We start from the raw sequence: 17220 nt of genomic DNA, 5'->3' as shown, positions 1-17220 counted from the left end.
CAACTCCCACCCAGGCTGCTCCTGCTCCGCTCTGGCCTCAGTCTACCCCTCTGTACAACTCCCACCCAGGCTGCTCCTGCTCCGCTCTGGCCTCAGTCTACCCCTCTGTACAACTCCCACCCAGGCTGGCTCCTGCTCCGCTCTGGCCTCAGTCTACCCCTCTGTACAACTCCCACCCAGGCTCCTGCTCCGCTCTGGCCTCAGTCTACCCCTCTGTACAAATCCCACCCAGGCTGCTCCTGCTCCGCTCTGGCCTCAGTCTACCCCTCTGTACAACTCCCACCCAGGCTCCTGCTCCGCTCTGGCCTCAGTCTACCCCTCTGTACAACTCCCACCCAGGCTCCTGCTCCGCTCTGGCCTCAGTCTACCCCTCTGTACAACTCCCACCCAGGCTGCTCCTGCTCCGCTCTGGCCTCAGTCTACCCCTCTGTACAACTCCCACCCAGGCTGGCTCCTGCTCCGCTCTGGCCTCAGTCTACCCCTCTGTACAACTCCCACCCAGGCTCCTGCTCCGCTCTGGCCTCAGTCTACCCCTCTGTACAACTCCCACCCAGGCTGGCTCCTGCTCCGCTCTGGCCTCAGTCTACCCCTCTGTACAACTCCCACCCAGGCTGGCTCCTGCTCCGCTCTGGCCTCAGTCTACCCTCTGTACAACTCCCACCCAGGCTGCTCCTGCTCCGCTCTGGCCTCAGTCTACCCCTCGGTACAACTCCCACCCAGGCTGGCTCCTGCTCCGCTCTGGCCTCAGTCTACCCCTCTGTACAACGGGTACAGGCTGCTCCTGCTCCGCTCTGGCCTCAGTCTACCCCTCGGTACAACTCCCACCCAGGCTGCTCCTGCTCCGCTCTGGCCTCAGTCTACCCCTCTGTACAACTCCCACCCAGGCTGGCTCCTGCTCCGCTCTGGCCTCAGTCTACCCCTCGGTACAACTCCCACCCAGGCTGCTCCTGCTCCGCTCTGGCCTCAGTCTACCCCTCGGTACAACTCCCACCCAGGCTGCTCCTGCTCCGCTCTGGCCTCAGTCTACCCCTCTGTACAACTCCCACCCAGGCTGGCTCCTGCTCCGCTCTGGCCTCAGTCTACCCCTCTGTACAACTCCCACCCAGGCTGCTCCTGCTCCGCTCTGGCCTCAGTCTACCCCTCTGTACAACTCCCACCCAGGCTCCTGCTCCGCTCTGGCCTCAGTCTACCCCTCTGTACAACTCCCACCCAGGCTCCTGCTCCGCTCTGGCCTCAGTCTACCCCTCTGTACAACTCCCACCCAGGCTGCTCCTGCTCCGCTCTGGCCTCAGTCTACCCCTCTGTACAACTCCCACCCAGGCTCCTGCTCCGCTCTGGCCTCAGTCTACCCCTCTGTACAACTCCCACCCAGGCTCCTGCTCCGCTCTGGCCTCAGTCTACCCCTCTGTACAACTCCCACCCAGGCTGCTCCTGCTCCGCTCTGGCCTCAGTCTACCCCTCTGTACAACTCCCACCCAGGCTGGCTCCTGCTCCGCTCTGGCCTCAGTCTACCCCTCTGTACAACTCCCACCCAGGCTCCTGCTCCGCTCTGGCCTCAGTCTACCCCTCTGTACAACTCCCACCCAGGCTGGCTCCTGCTCCGCTCTGGCCTCAGTCTACCCCTCTGTACAACTCCCACCCAGGCTGCTCCTGCTCCGCTCTGGCCTCAGTCTACCCCTCTGTACAACTCCCACCCAGGCTGGCTCCTGCTCCGCTCTGGCCTCAGTCTACCCCTCTGTACAACTCCCACCCAGGCTCCTGCTCCGCTCTGGCCTTAGTCTACCCCTCTGTACAACTCCCACCCAGGCTGGCTCCTGCTCCGCTCTGGCCTCAGTCTACCCCTCTGTACAACTCCCACCCAGGCTGGCTCCTGCTCCGCTCTGGCCTCAGTCTACCCTCTGTACAACTCCCACCCAGGCTGCTCCTGCTCCGCTCTGGCCTCAGTCTACCCCTCGGTACAACGGGTACAGGCTGGCTCCTGCTCCGCTCTGGCCTCAGTCTACCCCTCTGTACAACTCCCACCCAGGCTGGCTCCTGCTCCGCTCTGGCCTCAGTCTACCCCTCTGTACAACTCCCACCCAGGCTGGCTCCTGCTCCGCTCTGGCCTCAGTCTACCCCTCTGTACAACGGGTACAGGCTGCTCCTGCTCCGCTCTGGCCTCAGTCTACCCCTCGGTACAACTCCCACCCAGGCTGCTCCTGCTCCGCTCTGGCCTCAGTCTACCCCTCTGTACAACTCCCACCCAGGCTGGCTCCTGCTCCGCTCTGGCCTCAGTCTACCCCTCGGTACAACTCCCACCCAGGCTGCTCCTGCTCCGCTCTGGCCTCAGTCTACCCCTCGGTACAACTCCCACCCAGGCTGCTCCTGCTCCGCTCTGGCCTCAGTCTACCCCTCTGTACAACTCCCACCCAGGCTGGCTCCTGCTCCGCTCTGGCCTCAGTCTACCCCTCTGTACAACTCCCACCCAGGCTGCTCCTGCTCCGCTCTGGCCTCAGTCTACCCCTCTGTACAACGGGTACAGGCTGCTCCTGCTCCCGCTCTGGCCTCAGTCTACCCCTCGGTACAACTCCCACCCAGGCTGGCTCCTGCTCCGCTCTGGCCTCAGTCTACCCCTCTGTACAACGGGTACAGGCTGCTCCTGCTCCGCTCTGGCCTCAGTCTACCCCTCTGTACAACTCCCACCCAGGCTGGCTCCTGCTCCGCTCTGGCCTCAGTCTACCCCTCTGTACAACTCCCACCCAGGCTGCTCCTGCTCCGCTCTGGCCTCAGTCTACCCCTCTGTACAACGGGTACAGGCTGCTCCTGCTCCGCTCTGGCCTCAGTCTACCCCTCGGTACAACTCCCACCCAGGCTGGCTCCTGCTCCGCTCTGGCCTCAGTCTACCCCTCTGTACAACGGGTACAGGCTGCTCCTGCTCCGCTCTGGCCTCAGTCTACCCCTCGGTACAACTCCCACCCAGGCTGCTCCTGCTCCGCTCTGGCCTCAGTCTACCCCTCTGTACAACTCCCACCCAGGCTGGCTCCTGCTCCGCTCTGGCCTCAGTCTACCCCTCGGTACAACTCCCACCCAGGCTGCTCCTGCTCCGCTCTGGCCTCAGTCTACCCTCGGTACAACTCCCACCCAGGCTGCTCCTGCTCCGCTCTGGCCTCAGTCTACCCCTCTGTACAACTCCCACCCAGGCTGCTCCTGCTCCGCTCTGGCCTCAGTCTACCCCTCGGTACAACTCCCACCCAGGCTGCTCCTGCTCCGCTCTGGCCTCAGTCTACCCCTCTGTACAACGGGTACAGGCTGGCTCCTGCTCCGCTCTGGCCTCAGTCTACCCCTCTGTACAACTCCCACCCAGGCTGGCTCCTGCTCCGCTCTGGCCTCAGTCTACCCCTCTGTACAACGGGTACAGTATTTCCTGGGCTGGACGGGACTGTAGGAGTGCGCAGTGGGGCGACCAGGTGTTGCTTCCGCGGAGACTGGGCCTCCCTGGCCTCTCTCTTAAGAATTTACCCCGAGAAGACGAGTCTGTCAGAGAACGCTGCCTGCGGCGCTGTGAGCACGCCTGTCACCGCGTGGTGCTCTCACGCTCCCAGACACAGGACCTCGCCTCTCCGGTCTCGGGCTCCTGATTTGTAAAACAAGGGTGACATGAGGGTTCTTGAACTACAGTGTAATTAAGCCAAAGGGTCCGGCACATAGTAGGAGCTTAGTATATGGGAGCTGTGGTTAGCTGTGCTCTCATAGGATAGGGTTACCCGTTTTTTTTTTGTTTTGTTTTTTTTCATTTTTCTGAAGCTGGAAACAGGGAGAGACAGTCAGACAGACTCCCGCATGCGCCCGACCGGGATCCACCCGGCACGCCCACCAGGGGCTACGCTCTGCCCACCAGGGGGCGATGCTCTGCCCATCCTGGGCGTCGCCATATTGCGACCAGAGCCACTCTAGCGCCTGAGGCAGAGGCCACAGAGCCATGCCCAGCGCCCGGGCCATCTCTGCTCCAATGGAGCCTTGGCTGCGGGAGGGGAAGAGAGACAGAGAGGAAAGCGCGGCGGAGGGGTGGAGAAGCAAATGGGCACTTCTCCTGTGTGCCCTGGCCGGGAATCGAACCCGGGTCCTCCGCACGCTAGGCCGACGCTCTACCGCTGAGCCAACCTGCCAGGGCCCCGTTTTATCTCGTTAGCAGATGCTTGTTTGTTGAGGGCTCCTGTGTAGCTGCCGGGGCCCCTGAGGGGTGCGGAGGGACCGATTCCCGGGTGCCGGGGCCCCTGAGGGGTGCGGAGGGACCGGTTCCCGGGTGCCGGGGCCCCTGAGGGGTGCGGAGGGACCGATTCCTGTGCATGGAGGCTGACATATTAGCAGGGGTGGGTGGAGGGGGAGATAAAATACAAAGCAGTGAGAGAATTGGTGAGAGAGAGAGAGAGGGAGAGGGAGAGGGAGGGAGAGGGAGGGAGGGGCCTGGTGCTCAGAGGCAGGGGTGTGAGGACTGTGCCTGGTGCGGAGGGCACCCTCAGGAGAGCGTGGTGCTGGGCAGAGCGAGGGCGGCCGGAGAGGCCGGCAGGGACTGGGCTGTGCAGGGCCTTGGAGACGACTGTGAGGACCTGGCTCTGGGCCTGAGTGAGGTGGGAGGGTGTGAGCCATGCGGGTGTTCAGAGGACCCCGGGAGGGAGCACAGGCGGATCAGGGACGAGGCTTCTCCTGGAGCCCAGGTGACCCGTGTCTGTGGGGGACGGGGAAGAGGACACCCCCACAACCTCTGGGCAGGTGGACCCAGCAGATACCCACGTCTGGGGTCACGCTGCAGCACTGAAGCCCAGGCACCTGGGGGCCTCTAAGGTTCATGGCTTCACCCTTACCTGGGGGCTGTCCTGCCCACCATGGGGAACCAAAGGCGTCGGGCAGCCCCTCCATGGTGACAGGCCGCTGAGATGGGGGCGGGAGAGGTGGCCAGTCCTACAGTGACCTTCTTCTTTTCTTGTCCCTTTTTCGCTCTCCTCCCTGCTGACCGCTCCTGAAGATAAAGGTATTTGGAGTACGTGAGCGTGTGTGTACCTGCTCACGCCCCTGTGAAATGCACGTGTGTGTGTGTGTGTGTGTACATGTGTGTGCATGCTCGTGTGTGATGGCAGGGTCGGTGGGAAGCGGTGTCTAACGGCCTGTCTGGGCCAGGGGCTGCCTTGCAGAGGCTGGGGGAGGGGTCGCTGGGGTCGGCCTGAGGTGGGGGCATGGAGGGACACTCAGGAGACCTCGGGGTGCTGTAGGGAGGCCGCCTCTGGTCCCCCCTCCCAAAGGCAGCCCTTGGGGAGATCTGTGTCTGGGGAAGCCTGAGGTGGGGGCATGGAGGGACACTCAGGAGACCTCGGGGTGCTGTAGGGAGGCCGCCTCTGGTCCCCCCTCCCAAAGGCAGCCCTTGGGGAGATCTGTGTCCGGGGAAGCCTGAGGTGTGTAGGGAGGCCGCCTCTGGTCCCCCCTCCCAAAGGCAGCCCTTGGGGAGATCTGTGTCCGGGGAAGCCTGAGGTGGCCCTAGCTGTGCACCCCCCTCCAGGCCCCAGAATAATTCCCACGTCTTCTGGGGTCGAGATCCTGGAGGCCACGCCTCTCCTGGAGTCCTTTGGTAACGCCAAGACCGTCAGGAACGACAACTCCAGCCGCTTCGGGAAGTTTGTGGAGATCTTTCTGGAAGGGTGAGCGGGACTGTGGAGGAGCCCCCAAAGACCGGTGCGCTCCGTGCCCTGGCACAGCCACCATCGCCCTGCCCGCCGACTGCCCCGGCCTGAGCTGACTGTGCCCCCCCCCCAGGGGCGTGATCTCTGGTGCCATAACCTCCCAGTACCTGCTTGAGAAATCCAGGATTGTGTTTCAGGTGGGCCCTTGCGTGTTGGGACGTGGGATGGGATCAGGGTGGCAGGAGGGGGTGTGTAGCTACTCAGAGCCTGGCACCTGGCTGAGCTGGTTAAATGTTGAATTCATGAACAAATACATGTGTATGTGTGAGCATGTGACTGAATCCCCTCCTCTCCTCCATAACTGGCAGCCACCTTGGCTCTTCCCTGTCTCTGAAGTGCACCAGGCATGATCCTGCCTCAGGACCTTTGCACTTACTATTTCTTCCACCTGGAGCATTCTGTCCCCAGACACCTGTGTGGCCAAACCCCTCAGCTCCTCCAGGTCTTTCCCTGAAATGTCACCCGCTCACTTCACTGCTTTATATCTCTTCCCGGAACACTTCTCACCACCTGACATCTTTTATATTTTAACCGGTGACTTGCTGAGTGTCTGTCTCCCCAGCTAGCAGGTAGTGGGGGGGGGGTGCTCCATGAGGCCATGGGCTTCTGGTTGCCTGCTGTGTCCCATAGCGGCTACTCAGCCACTCTGACTAAATGAGCCTGCTCATTGGACATACGTGTGCACAGGCATGTGTAGGCAGTATACGTGGGCACCAAGCACCACCCTTCTCTGATTTCTCAAAAAATGAAACCCTGCCCCTAGCCCCTTCCTCACCACCCTACCAGGGCTCCTCCACCTGCCTCTCCGTCCTCCGAGCCAGAACCAGGCTGGGCGCTTGCTCAGCTCAGAGGTGCCGGGTCTCACCTGCAGGCTTGTAGGACTGCTGATAGTTGGGGGCACACTTGGGCCTGGCTGTGTGTGTCTGGGGCTCACCTAGATGGCAGGCTCCCCCTCTCTGCACCAACCCACCCCCACCCCGCAGGCCAAAAACGAGAGGAACTACCACATCTTCTACGAGCTGCTGGCTGGGCTGCCCACCCATCTCCGGGAGACCTTCAGCCTGCAGGAGGCGGAGACCTACTACTACCTGAACCAGGTGAGCACCAGCGGGCATCGGAGGGTCCCCCAGGGCTGATCCCCACACCCCCTCATCCCGGCAGGCAGAGAGAGACCAGTCATGGTGTCCTGACAGCCAGCAAAGACGATGGACGTGTGTGTGGGAGGGCAAGTTTGAATCTGAGGTGTGTCTCGTCCGGTCAAGCGGACAGGAGCTTCAGATCTGGGGTAGAAGCGGCCTTCCCGATTCTCCGCTTTTCCGGAGCCTGGAACGGCTATACTACCTCTCGCGTGCCTCAGTTTCCCCATCTGTAAGACGGGGACAGCACAGTACCACTTTCCAGGGATGTGGTGAAGATTCCAGGAAGGAAACATGGAGAGCACCCTGCACGGGACCTGCTCAGAGCCCCCCGGCCCGTGGGAAGGGTGTGCCGGCGTGGTAGCTGCAGGTCGAGGCAGAGCAGGGCTCCCGGCCGCGCCCCCACCCCGGGCCCAGAGTCCCCCATCGATCGCTGGCCTGTCCTCCCCCAGGGCGGGAACTGTGAGATCTCAGGGAAGAGCGATGGGGACGACTTCCACCGGCTGCTGGCTGCCATGGAGGTGCTGGGCTTCAGCGGGGAGGACCAGGACAGCATCTTCCGCATCCTGGCCTCCATCCTGCACCTGGGCAATGTCTACTTTGAGAAGTACGAGGTGAGAGCGGGGCGCAGCCTGCCACGGGGCCCGAGGCATCTTCTCAGGAGGCCTGGGAGTGACCGCGATCTGCCTCTCAGGTTACCCCACACACAGTAGCTCCCCCGTCTCCCGCTGTGGGGGTGCTCATCTACCCCCCCCCGTCTCCCGCTGTGGGGGTGCTCATCTACCCCCCCCGTCTCCCACTGTGGGGGTGCTCATCCCCCCACCACCACCCACCATCTCCCCCCCCACCGTCTCCCGCTGTGGGGGTGCTCATCTCCCCCCCATCTCCCGCTGTGGGGGTGCTCATCTCCCCCCCCGTCTCCCGCTGTGGGGGTGCTCATCTCCCCCCCCGTCTCCCGCTGTGGGGGTGCTCATCTCCCCCCCGTCTCCCGCTGTGGGGGTGCTCATCTCCCCCCCGTCTCCCGCTGTGGGGGTGCTCATCTCTCCCCCCCGTCTCCCACTGTGGGGGTGCTCATCCCCCCCCGTCTCCCACTGTGGGGGTGCTCATCTCCCCCCCGTCTCCCACTGTGGGGGTGCCCCACTGTGGGGGTGCTCATCTCCCCCCCGTTTCCCGCTGTGGGGGTGCTCATCTCCCCCCCCGTCTCCCGCTGTGGGGGTGCTCATCTCCCCCCCCGTCTCCCGCTGTGGGGGTGCTTATCTCCCCCCCGTCTCCCGCTGTGGGGGTGCTCATCTCCCCCCCGTCTCCCGCTGTGGGGGTGCTCATCTCCCCCCCCGTCTCCCGCTGTGGGGGTGCTCATCTCTCCCCCCCGTCTCCCACTGTGGGGGTGCTCATCTCCCCCCCGTCTCCCACTGTGGGGGTGCCCCACTGTGGGGGTGCTCATCTCCCCCCCGTTTCCCGCTGTGGGGGTGCTCATCCCCCCCGTCTCCCGCTGTGGGGGTGCTCATCTCCCCCCCGTCTCCCGCTGTGGGGGTGCTCATCTCCCCCCCCGTCTCCCGCTGTGGGGGTGCTCATCTCCCCCCCGTCTCCCGCTGTGGGGGTGCTCATCCCCCCCCGTCTCCCGCTGTGGGGGTGCTCATCCCCCCCCGTCTCCCGCTGTGGGGGTGCTCATCCCCCCCGTCTCCCGCTGTGGGGGTGCTCATCCCCCCCCCGTCTCCCGCTGTGGGGGTGCTCATCCCCCCCCGTCTACCACTGTGGGGGTGCTCATCTTTTCCTCGCTGGTGTGTGAGAGCTCTTTGCACAGGTGAAGGAAATCAGCCCTTTGTCCCTGACAGGACGTAGACATATGTTTTCTGCTTTATTATTTATATTTTGATTTTATATGTCCAGGGGTTTTGGTGTTTGGGTTTTTGTTGTTCTGGTTGTTTGGGCCATACAGATCTTTAAAATTATTTTCAGGCATTTTGTTCATCAATCCTTTCTTGTATAAATTTTAGACTTTTTATTTATTTATTTATTTATTATTATTTTTTTGTATTTTGCTTAAGTTGGAAACGGGGAGGCAGTCAGACAGACTCCCGCATGCGCCCAACGGGGATCCACCTGGCACGCCCACCAGGGTGTGATGCTCTGCCCATCTGGGGGGTCGCTCTGCCGCAATCAGAACCATTCTAGCGCCTGAGGCAGAGGCGACAGAGCCATCCTCAGCGCCCGGGCCAACTTTGCTCCAATGGAGCCTTGGCTGCGGGAGGGGAAGAGAGAGACAGAGAGGATGGAGAGGGGGAGGGGTGGAGAAGCAGATGGGCGCTTCTCCTGTGTGCCCTGGCCGGGAATCAAACCCGGGACTCCCGCATGCCAGGCTGACACTCTACCACTGAGCCAACCGGCCAGGGCCGACTTTTTATCAATTTTAGAGAGACCTATTTCTCTGAAATTGTAACAGCTTTCTCCCATATTTTTTTCCCAAGACTTTTTATGGTTTTCATGTTTTTGTTTTTAACATTTATATCTTTGGTTCACCAGGAATTTATCCCTGTAAGGTATGAAGCAGGGATCCAATTTCTTTTTTTTTTTTCCAAGGCAGTTACCTAATTATCCTAATCCCCCACTTGAGAAATACCTATTTGTCATGTACTGAATTCCTACGTGCATTATGTCTAATTCCAGACTTTCTATGATGCCTCATTACTCTAGTTACATACTGTGTATCTGTTATCTGTTTTCATTGTCGTAACTTTGTCCTCTGTGTTACCATCTCCCAGGTCTCCCTGCACTTCCATTTCAGAATGTTCTTGGGTCTTCTAGCTTGTTGATGGTTTTATACGACCTCTAAAATTAGCTGATGCAGCTCAAAGCACAGTCCTGTTGGTGTTTGTGCATGCGTGTGTGCATGTGTGTGTGACAGAGTCAGAGAGAGGGACACATAGGGACAGACAGGCAGGAAGGGAGAGAGATGAGAAGCATCAATTCTTCATTGTGGCACCTTAGTTGTTCATTGATTGCTTTCTCATATGTGCCTGGACTGGGGGGCTACAGCAGACCGAGTGACCCCTTGCTCGAGCCAATGACCTTGGGCTTTAAGCCAGCGACCTCAGGGTTTCGAACCTGGGTCCTCTGCACCCCAGTCCTACGTCTGTCCACTGCGCCGCCGCCTGGTCAGGCTCCTGTTGGTGTCTTACACAGACAGACGCACAGGAGGTGGCCTCGGTGGTGAGCGCCCGAGAGATCCAGGCCGTGGCAGAGCTGCTGCAGATCTCCCCTGAGGGCCTGCAGAAGGCCATCACCTTCAAAGTGACCGTGAGTCTTTGGGCTCAGAGATTCTGTCAGAGGGGGGCGGCCCCAGACCCCAGAGGAAAGAGGTGCCCGGTCTCCAGGCTTCTGCATGGGCTGCTCCGTCTGCCTGCCATGCTCTTTTCTCTTCCCCCTGCTCCACCTGCCAGACCCAACACAGGTGTGGCCACCTCCAGGGAGCTGTACCGTAGTGAGCGTGGCTGGGGCAGTGCCTCCTCTGACCTTCCACAGCCTTTGTCCCTGCCCAGGGCTGGCCTCACTGTGCCGTGTTGGCCGATGCTTCTGTCTCCCCCTGTTAGACCAGTAGCCCACACCCCGACCAGCATAGCCAGGCAGAAGGGAGGAGGCACGGATCCTGTGTCACCCCTAGCTGACTCTACACCTAAGACCGGTCACGCCATCTCCCTTCCCCACACACCTCCCCCACCCAGTCCTCCGGGCACTTCCTGGAGGTGGTGGCCAGCCGGCTGCCACTCAGGGGCCTCGTCCCTCCTCAGGAGACAATACGAGAGAAGATCTTCACCCCCCTGACCGTGGAGAGCGCCGTGGACGCCAGGTGAGGGGGCGCCTGTCCCTGTCTGAGCGTCCAGACGCCCGCCCGCCCGCCGTGCCCACCCACACCAACACCGTCTCTGCTCCAGGGACGCCATCGCCAAGGTCTTGTATGCACTGCTGTTCGGATGGCTCATCACCAGGGTCAACGCACTGGTGTCTCCACAGCAGGACGCTCTGTCTATCGCCATCCTGGACATCTACGGCTTCGAGGTGGGGCTTCACGGGTGGGTGAGTGGTGGGCGACATACAGCCTCATCGCTCCCACATCTCTCTGCCCACAGCACGACCGCCCTCTGCTCAGGGCCCCCCTCCCTACTGCCATCTCCCTGGTCTTCTCCAGTTCCTAAGGGCCTGCCCTTGGGAAGGTTCCCGGAGGGACTGGGTGGGCATGGGGGACACACAGTGACAAACATATGTGGCTGTAGCCATCACAGAGTCAGCCCAGCCCTGGGGGAGCCCTACAGAAACACCCTTAGCTGGGCAAGGGTCAGGGAAGACTTCCTAGAAAGGGAAGAGATGTCCCCGAGGGAATTAATTCCTTAAGAACTAATCAAGGTGGAGGGGACAGCGTATGCAAACGCGGAGAGGTGTGGTGGGGCGTGGCCTCTGGGGAGCTGGAAGTCATTTGCAGGGGCCGGGGGAGGTGGCACAGCTGTGTTGAATGCAAGGTGGGGGAAATGGTGAGAGACAAGGCAAGATCCTAAAAATGAGAGTGATAGCTGGCCCTGGCCGGTTGGCTCAGCAGTAGAGCGACCCCCAGGCGTGTGGGAGTCCCAGGTTCAATTCCCAGCCAGGGTACACAGGAGAAGCGCCCATCTGCTTCTCCACCCTTCCCCCTCTCCTTTCTTTCTGTCTCTCTCTTCTCCTCCTGCAGCCAAGGCTCCACTGGAGCAAAGTTGGCCCGGGCGCTGAGGATGGCTCTGTGGCCTCTGCCTCAGGTGCTAGAATGGCTCTGGTTGCAATGGAGCAATGTCCCAGATGGGCAGAGCATTGCCCCCTGGTGGGCATGCCGGGTGGGTCCCAGTCGGGCACATGTGGAAGTCTGTATCTCTGCCTCCCTCCCCCCACCCCCCGCACTTCTCACTTTGGAAAAAGTGATAGCTAACGCTCACCTGGCACCTATTATGTGCCAGGTTCTATCCTAACTGCTTTGTGTTTATGAATTCACTTAATCTTTACAGCCGCCTTATGAGGTGGTATCGTCATTGTCCTTGTTTTACAGACGGGGAAGCTGAGGTAGAGAGAGCTTGTCCAAGGTCACATAGTTAGAATGATTGGAACCCTGGCAAAAAGTTCCAGAGCCTGGGCCTTTCACCACGACCTAAACTGACTCTTGTTGGGACCTAGACTGCCAGGCTCTTCCCAGTGCCTAGTGGGTGCTGCGACCAGCTCGGCCAGGGGCGTGCTCCAAAGGAGGGCGCTGCAGGACTTAAGAAAAAACACACAAGACACAACCTAGAGAAAAGATGGGTCCAGGGGACTCCCGGCCTCTAGGACTGAGAGCCCAGATCTCTGCAGCCTCAGCGTGTTTGTTCATGTCTCCTCTCATCGAGCAAATCAGCAGAGCCTGGGTCAAGTTAGCCTAGAGTGAATTCAGGTGCAGCGAAGGATGATTAACTAATAGCTTTCAGGTATGCAGGAAAATGCCATAGGGATCAGCTGCTTCCTTTAAACCAGGGGTTGGGAACCTTTTTGGCTGAGAGAGCCATGAACGCCACATATTTTAAAATGTAATTCCGTGAGAGCCATGTACAATGACCCGTATACGTTAAGCATTATTCAATAAAAATTTGGTGTTGTCCCAGACGACAGCTGTGATTGGCTCCAGCCACCCGCAACCATGAACACGAGTGGTAGGAAATGAATGGATTGTAATACACGAGAATGTTTTATGTTTTTAACATTATTATTTTTTTTATTAAAGATTTGTCTGCCAGCCAGATGCAGCCATCAAAAGAGCCACATCTGGCTCGCGAGCCATAGGTCCCCGACCCCTGCTTTAAACAGTCTTACCGGTGCTCGCCGGGGCGGCGTTCCGCTCCGGCAGGACTTGACGCTCCCGAGTCCGCCCCACAGACTGGTCTCAGGGCGCTCTACTCTCTCACCATCTTCCTGCCCTGGGAGCCACGGGGGGTTCTGAGCAGGGGGCTTGTCGCTGGGGCTCCCACAGCTGACCGTGGAAGGCAGAGAGGGGGCCGTGCCTGAGTGGGGTGGGTGGGTGGGCGGGAGGGAGGTGGGCAGGGCCCTGGGAGGGGCGAGAGAGGCTGCTGCCCCCACGGAGGGACCAGGCACCAGCCTCACCACCCGCCTGCCTGGCAGGACCTGAGCTTCAATAGCTTCGAGCAGCTGTGCATCAACTATGCGAACGAGAACCTGCAGTACCTTTTCAACAAGATCGTCTTCCAGGAGGAGCAGGTGGGCGGGGCCTCCATCCGCACCCCCTCCCCTGTCCCCACCTGCTGGTGCTGGTGCCGGTGCTGGTGCCGGTGCCGGTGCCGGTGCTGGTGCCAGTGCTGGTGCCGGTGCTGGTGCCGGTGCCGGTGCTGGTGCCGGTGCTGGTGCCGGTGTGCCTGGCGTGGCGACAGACAGGATATGCTGGTTCTTTAAGGGCCAGTCGGAGGTTGTGAGGAGACAGGGCGGAGGGCAGGGCATTGTAAGCCGGGGCCAACACGTGGGAAGGCTTCTGCTCTGGACAGGGAAGAGGATGGGCTCAGAGCGAAGCCCTCTTGGGGGGGTCCTTTTTATGTTCTGCGGGGCTGCCTGCCCCAGGTGGAGGGAGGAGAAGGGCCCAGAGAGGGTTCCTGTTGCCTCATTAGGAAGTGAGCTCCCTGTGCTAGGAGGTGTGCAAGCAGAGTTACCCCTGGCCAGGCCCCTCTGGGTGGATTTCACCCGAGGAGGCAGGGCAGGGGGCACCTGGGTGGGATGAGGAAGCTGAACCCCATCTCCCCGCAGGAGGAATACATCCGCGAGCAGATCAACTGGAGGGAGATCACCTTCGCGGACAACCAGCCCTGCATCAACCTCATCTCCCTGAAGCCTTACGGCATCCTGCGCATCCTCGATGACCAGTGCTGCTTTCCCCAGGTGAGCCGCAGGCGCTGTGTGAGCCCAGTCAGTTGGCTGGACATCTCTGGGCCTCATGTCCTCAGCAGGCCCATATCCGACATTGTGTCTGCTCTGGCCTGGGACGGGAGTGCTCAGGACACCAAACATGCCACTCACAACCTGGGGTGATTGGGGCTGGATGGGAACTGCAGATGTCCAGACAAGGGACTACACCAGCCTGGGAAGTCCGAGAGGGCTTCCTGGAGGAGGTGACCTTGGGGCGGGGCCTCCAATTCTGATTAGAAAACACCACTGTGGGTTGTGTGTTCCAGGCATTGGGATTAGAGCATGCAGAGGCAGCTGGGCCGGAAGAGAGGCAATCACTCAGACATGCTTGTCTGCAGGGGTCCACTTAAGTATCTCCTAACGACAGTAATGGGCAGCCAGGGGAAGAAGCTGTGACCTGTCCCTCCTCCCCAGTGACCATGGGGGATCAGCTAGGTCTGCAGAACGTGCTGAAAGGCCAGGAACAGGGTGCCCCACCCCCCGCGCCCACCCGCTGACCCCTGCCTGCCCCCAGGCCACAGACCACACCTTTCTTCAGAAGTGCCATTACCACCACGGCGCCAACCCGCTCTACTTCAAGCCCAAGATGCCGCTGCCCGAGTTCACCATCAAGCACTATGCGGGCAAAGTCACCTACCAGGTGAGACCCAAGACCGCCCTCGTGGCCTCCCGTGCCCCGGTGTCCTGCCACTTGGGGGCCCAGACGCCCCACACGGGCTCCAGGGCACTCCCACCCGGTTCCAGTTCGGGCTCTGCTGACCCTCCGCTGTGGAACCTTGGGCACATCCCCGTCCCTATCTGAGCCTCTGTCTCATTTGGAAAGCGGGATAATAATCGTGCCCACCTCATGGGTGTGGGACGTCCCGGGCGAGGGCGGGTTTGGTGCAGAGAAGCTGTTATCAGGAGCGATATCACTGGGGTCCCGTTCAGCACCATCCTCTCAGGCACATTCCTGCCCCGGAGCTATCTCAGGCCAAGATTCTAAGCCACTGTCCCCATCTGGGCCGGCCTCGATGTCCTCATCTGCAGGAGGGAAACGGAACCCAGACTGGTCACGTGAAGGCGGCTAGTGCCCTCCTCCCCTGGGAATGACAATGACAGTGGGGACAGGACAAGAGGGGACCATCACAGGAGACAGGGCCCAGTCCCTCCTAGAACAGTGAGGGAGGCAGAGGCCTGGAGGTGCAGGGCCAGGGTCACCCCAGGGCTGGAGGAAGGAAGGGAAGGAGGCAGGAGTAGGCAGGCTGATGCACCCTGGGGGGGGGGGGGGTAGCCCTCTCCCCTGTCCTCCCTGCTGCGTGTGGGGAAGGGACGTTCCAGCCCCAGCTGCCCTGCCAGTCCTGCCCTTTCCAGGTGCACAAGTTCCTGGACAAGAACCACGACCAGGTGCGCCAGGACGTGCTGGACCTATTTGTCCGCAGCCGGACTCGGGTGAGCAAACCTCACTGGCGCCTACTCTCTGGGCCTGCCCCAGAGCAGCCAGCCCAGCCCGGCCTGGCCACGCCCACCCCGTCCCCTTCCGTCCACCTGGCCACGCCCACCCATCCTCTTCCGTCCAGCTGGCCACGCCCACCCCGTCCCCTTCCGTCCAGCTGGCCACGCCCACCCATCCTCTTCCGTCCAGCTGGCCACGCCCACCACCCCTTCCGTCCAGCTGGCCACGCCCACCCATCCTCTTCCGTCCAGCTGGCCACGCCCACCCACCCCTTCCGTCCAGCTGGCCACGCCCACCCCATCCCCTTCTGTCCACTCGATGAGTGGCTCTCCAGCCCTTATTCTCCGCCACCTACCCCCGTCTGGGTCTCCATTTTCCTCCTCGGTCACATGGGCACCCTCCTCCTGAGGTCACTGCTCGAGTTCATGACCACGTCTGTAACAGGCCACCTCAGGCCCAGGCACCTCGTTAGGGCCTGTGTGTTCCTCAGACTGAAGAAAAAAGAAGTCGGCCCGACCACGGGACAGGTCCCTTGGAAAGGGTGCAAGCCAGGGGGACAGGGACCTCGCCGAGAGGGCAGGGGTGTCTCGGGTTTGTGTTCTGGTCCTTCCTGGTCTGAAGACTGGACTCCTGTCCTCTCGCTCTTCCTGCCCCTCCCCGCTTCTCTCCTGGTTTCCGTCTCTCCGCACGGACCACCATCTCTCCGCACGGACCACCGTTCCCTCTCGGCACCCGGACCGCTGCCCACGCCTCCCCAGGTGGTGGCCCACCTCTTCTCCAGCCACGCCCCGCAGGCCGCCCTTCAACGCCTGGGCAAGAGCAGCTCCCTCAGCCGGCTCTACAAGGCGCACACCGTGGCGGCCAAGTTTCAGCAGTCGCTGCTAGATCTGGTGGAAAAGATGGAGAGGTGGGTGTAGCTGGGGGGAACAGGTCCTCGCTTCTCTTTCCTTCCCCGGGGGGCCTCACACCGCCTTCCTCCTGCCCCTCTCTGCCCAGGTGTAACCCCTTGTTCGTGCGCTGCCTGAAGCCCAATCACAAGAAGGTAGGTGATGGGTGAGGTCCCCCCGGGGAGTCAGGTCCTCCTCCCCACGCTGCAGGAGCACGGGCCAGCGGTTTGCCTCTCTGGGCCTCCCACTGCCCAGCCCACCCGTGGGGACTCTCTTGCCACTGCCCGCGCCCTTGGGCACAGGGGCGGACGTGCAGCTCTTCCCTCGGGCCCCCCACAGGAGCCAGGCCTCTTTGAGACAGATGTGGTCACGGCGCAGTTACGCTACTCGGGGGTGCTGGAGACCGTGCGGATCCGGAAAGAGGGCTTCCCGGTGCGGCTGCCTTTCCAGGTGTTCATCGACAGGTACCTTCCACCGCCATGCTGCAGAGCACGCCTGCCAGTCCGCCTGGGTCCCGGGGGCACGCGCCCAGGAGAACTGGGTTTGCTCTCGGCAAGACCGCCGTGGGCTAGCTGTTGCACGGCGAATATATTTATCGGCTTGCTTTTTTTTCTTCATGGTTTTATTACGTGTTGATTCTGAGAGAAGCGTGTTTAATAGTGATCAGGACCAATGTCTAGCAGATGGCAATCAAGGTGTCTGATTCTCCCGAAACCGTTTCTACAACTTCCTGAAGCGAATAGGTCGAGTTTTGAGGCTAGAGTGTCTTTTCTGACTCAGACACCGAGGAGAGCCAGTGCTGGGACCCAGGCCTCCTGGAGACGGGGCGGGGTGACTGTGAATGTAGCCGGCAGCTGGGCAGGTAGATCCCGTGGCCCCAAGCTGGATTTGGCCCCTGCAGGTACCGCTGTCTGGTGCCCCTCGAGCACAACCTGCCAGCCAGTGGGGACATGTGTGTGTCGGTGCTGAGCCGCCTGTGCACCGTCATGCCCAACATGTACCGCGTGGGCATCAGCAAGGTGAGTCCCACCCCGCACACAGCCCCCGGAGGTCCCAACTAAGTTCAGGGGCTCCCTCCGACACTGGGCCAATGGAAT

General features: G+C 61.2%; 1 protein-coding gene across 1 annotated transcript in view; it reads left to right on the top strand.

Moving 5' to 3' along the window:
* Positions 1-17220, top strand: part of MYO15A (myosin XVA) — a 68761-nt gene that overhangs the window by 11699 nt on the left and 39842 nt on the right. Inside the window, exons 7-22 of the mRNA XM_066254592.1 lie at positions 5003-5008; positions 5566-5669; positions 5785-5848; positions 6695-6808; positions 7300-7461; positions 10028-10141; positions 10633-10691; positions 10777-10900; positions 13010-13105; positions 13643-13774; positions 14316-14441; positions 15155-15232; positions 15995-16143; positions 16233-16278; positions 16463-16587; positions 17025-17142. Coding sequence (XP_066110689.1) covers positions 5003-5008; positions 5566-5669; positions 5785-5848; positions 6695-6808; positions 7300-7461; positions 10028-10141; positions 10633-10691; positions 10777-10900; positions 13010-13105; positions 13643-13774; positions 14316-14441; positions 15155-15232; positions 15995-16143; positions 16233-16278; positions 16463-16587; positions 17025-17142 — 1617 coding nt within the window. The remainder of the gene's footprint in view (positions 1-5002; positions 5009-5565; positions 5670-5784; positions 5849-6694; positions 6809-7299; positions 7462-10027; positions 10142-10632; positions 10692-10776; positions 10901-13009; positions 13106-13642; positions 13775-14315; positions 14442-15154; positions 15233-15994; positions 16144-16232; positions 16279-16462; positions 16588-17024; positions 17143-17220) is intronic.

This window comes from Saccopteryx bilineata, chromosome 2 (assembly GCF_036850765.1).
Source record: "Saccopteryx bilineata isolate mSacBil1 chromosome 2, mSacBil1_pri_phased_curated, whole genome shotgun sequence".
NCBI lineage: Eukaryota > Metazoa > Chordata > Mammalia > Chiroptera > Emballonuridae > Saccopteryx > Saccopteryx bilineata.
The sequence above is the reverse complement of the archived record's forward strand: the minus strand, read 5'-3'. Positions and strand labels throughout refer to the sequence as shown.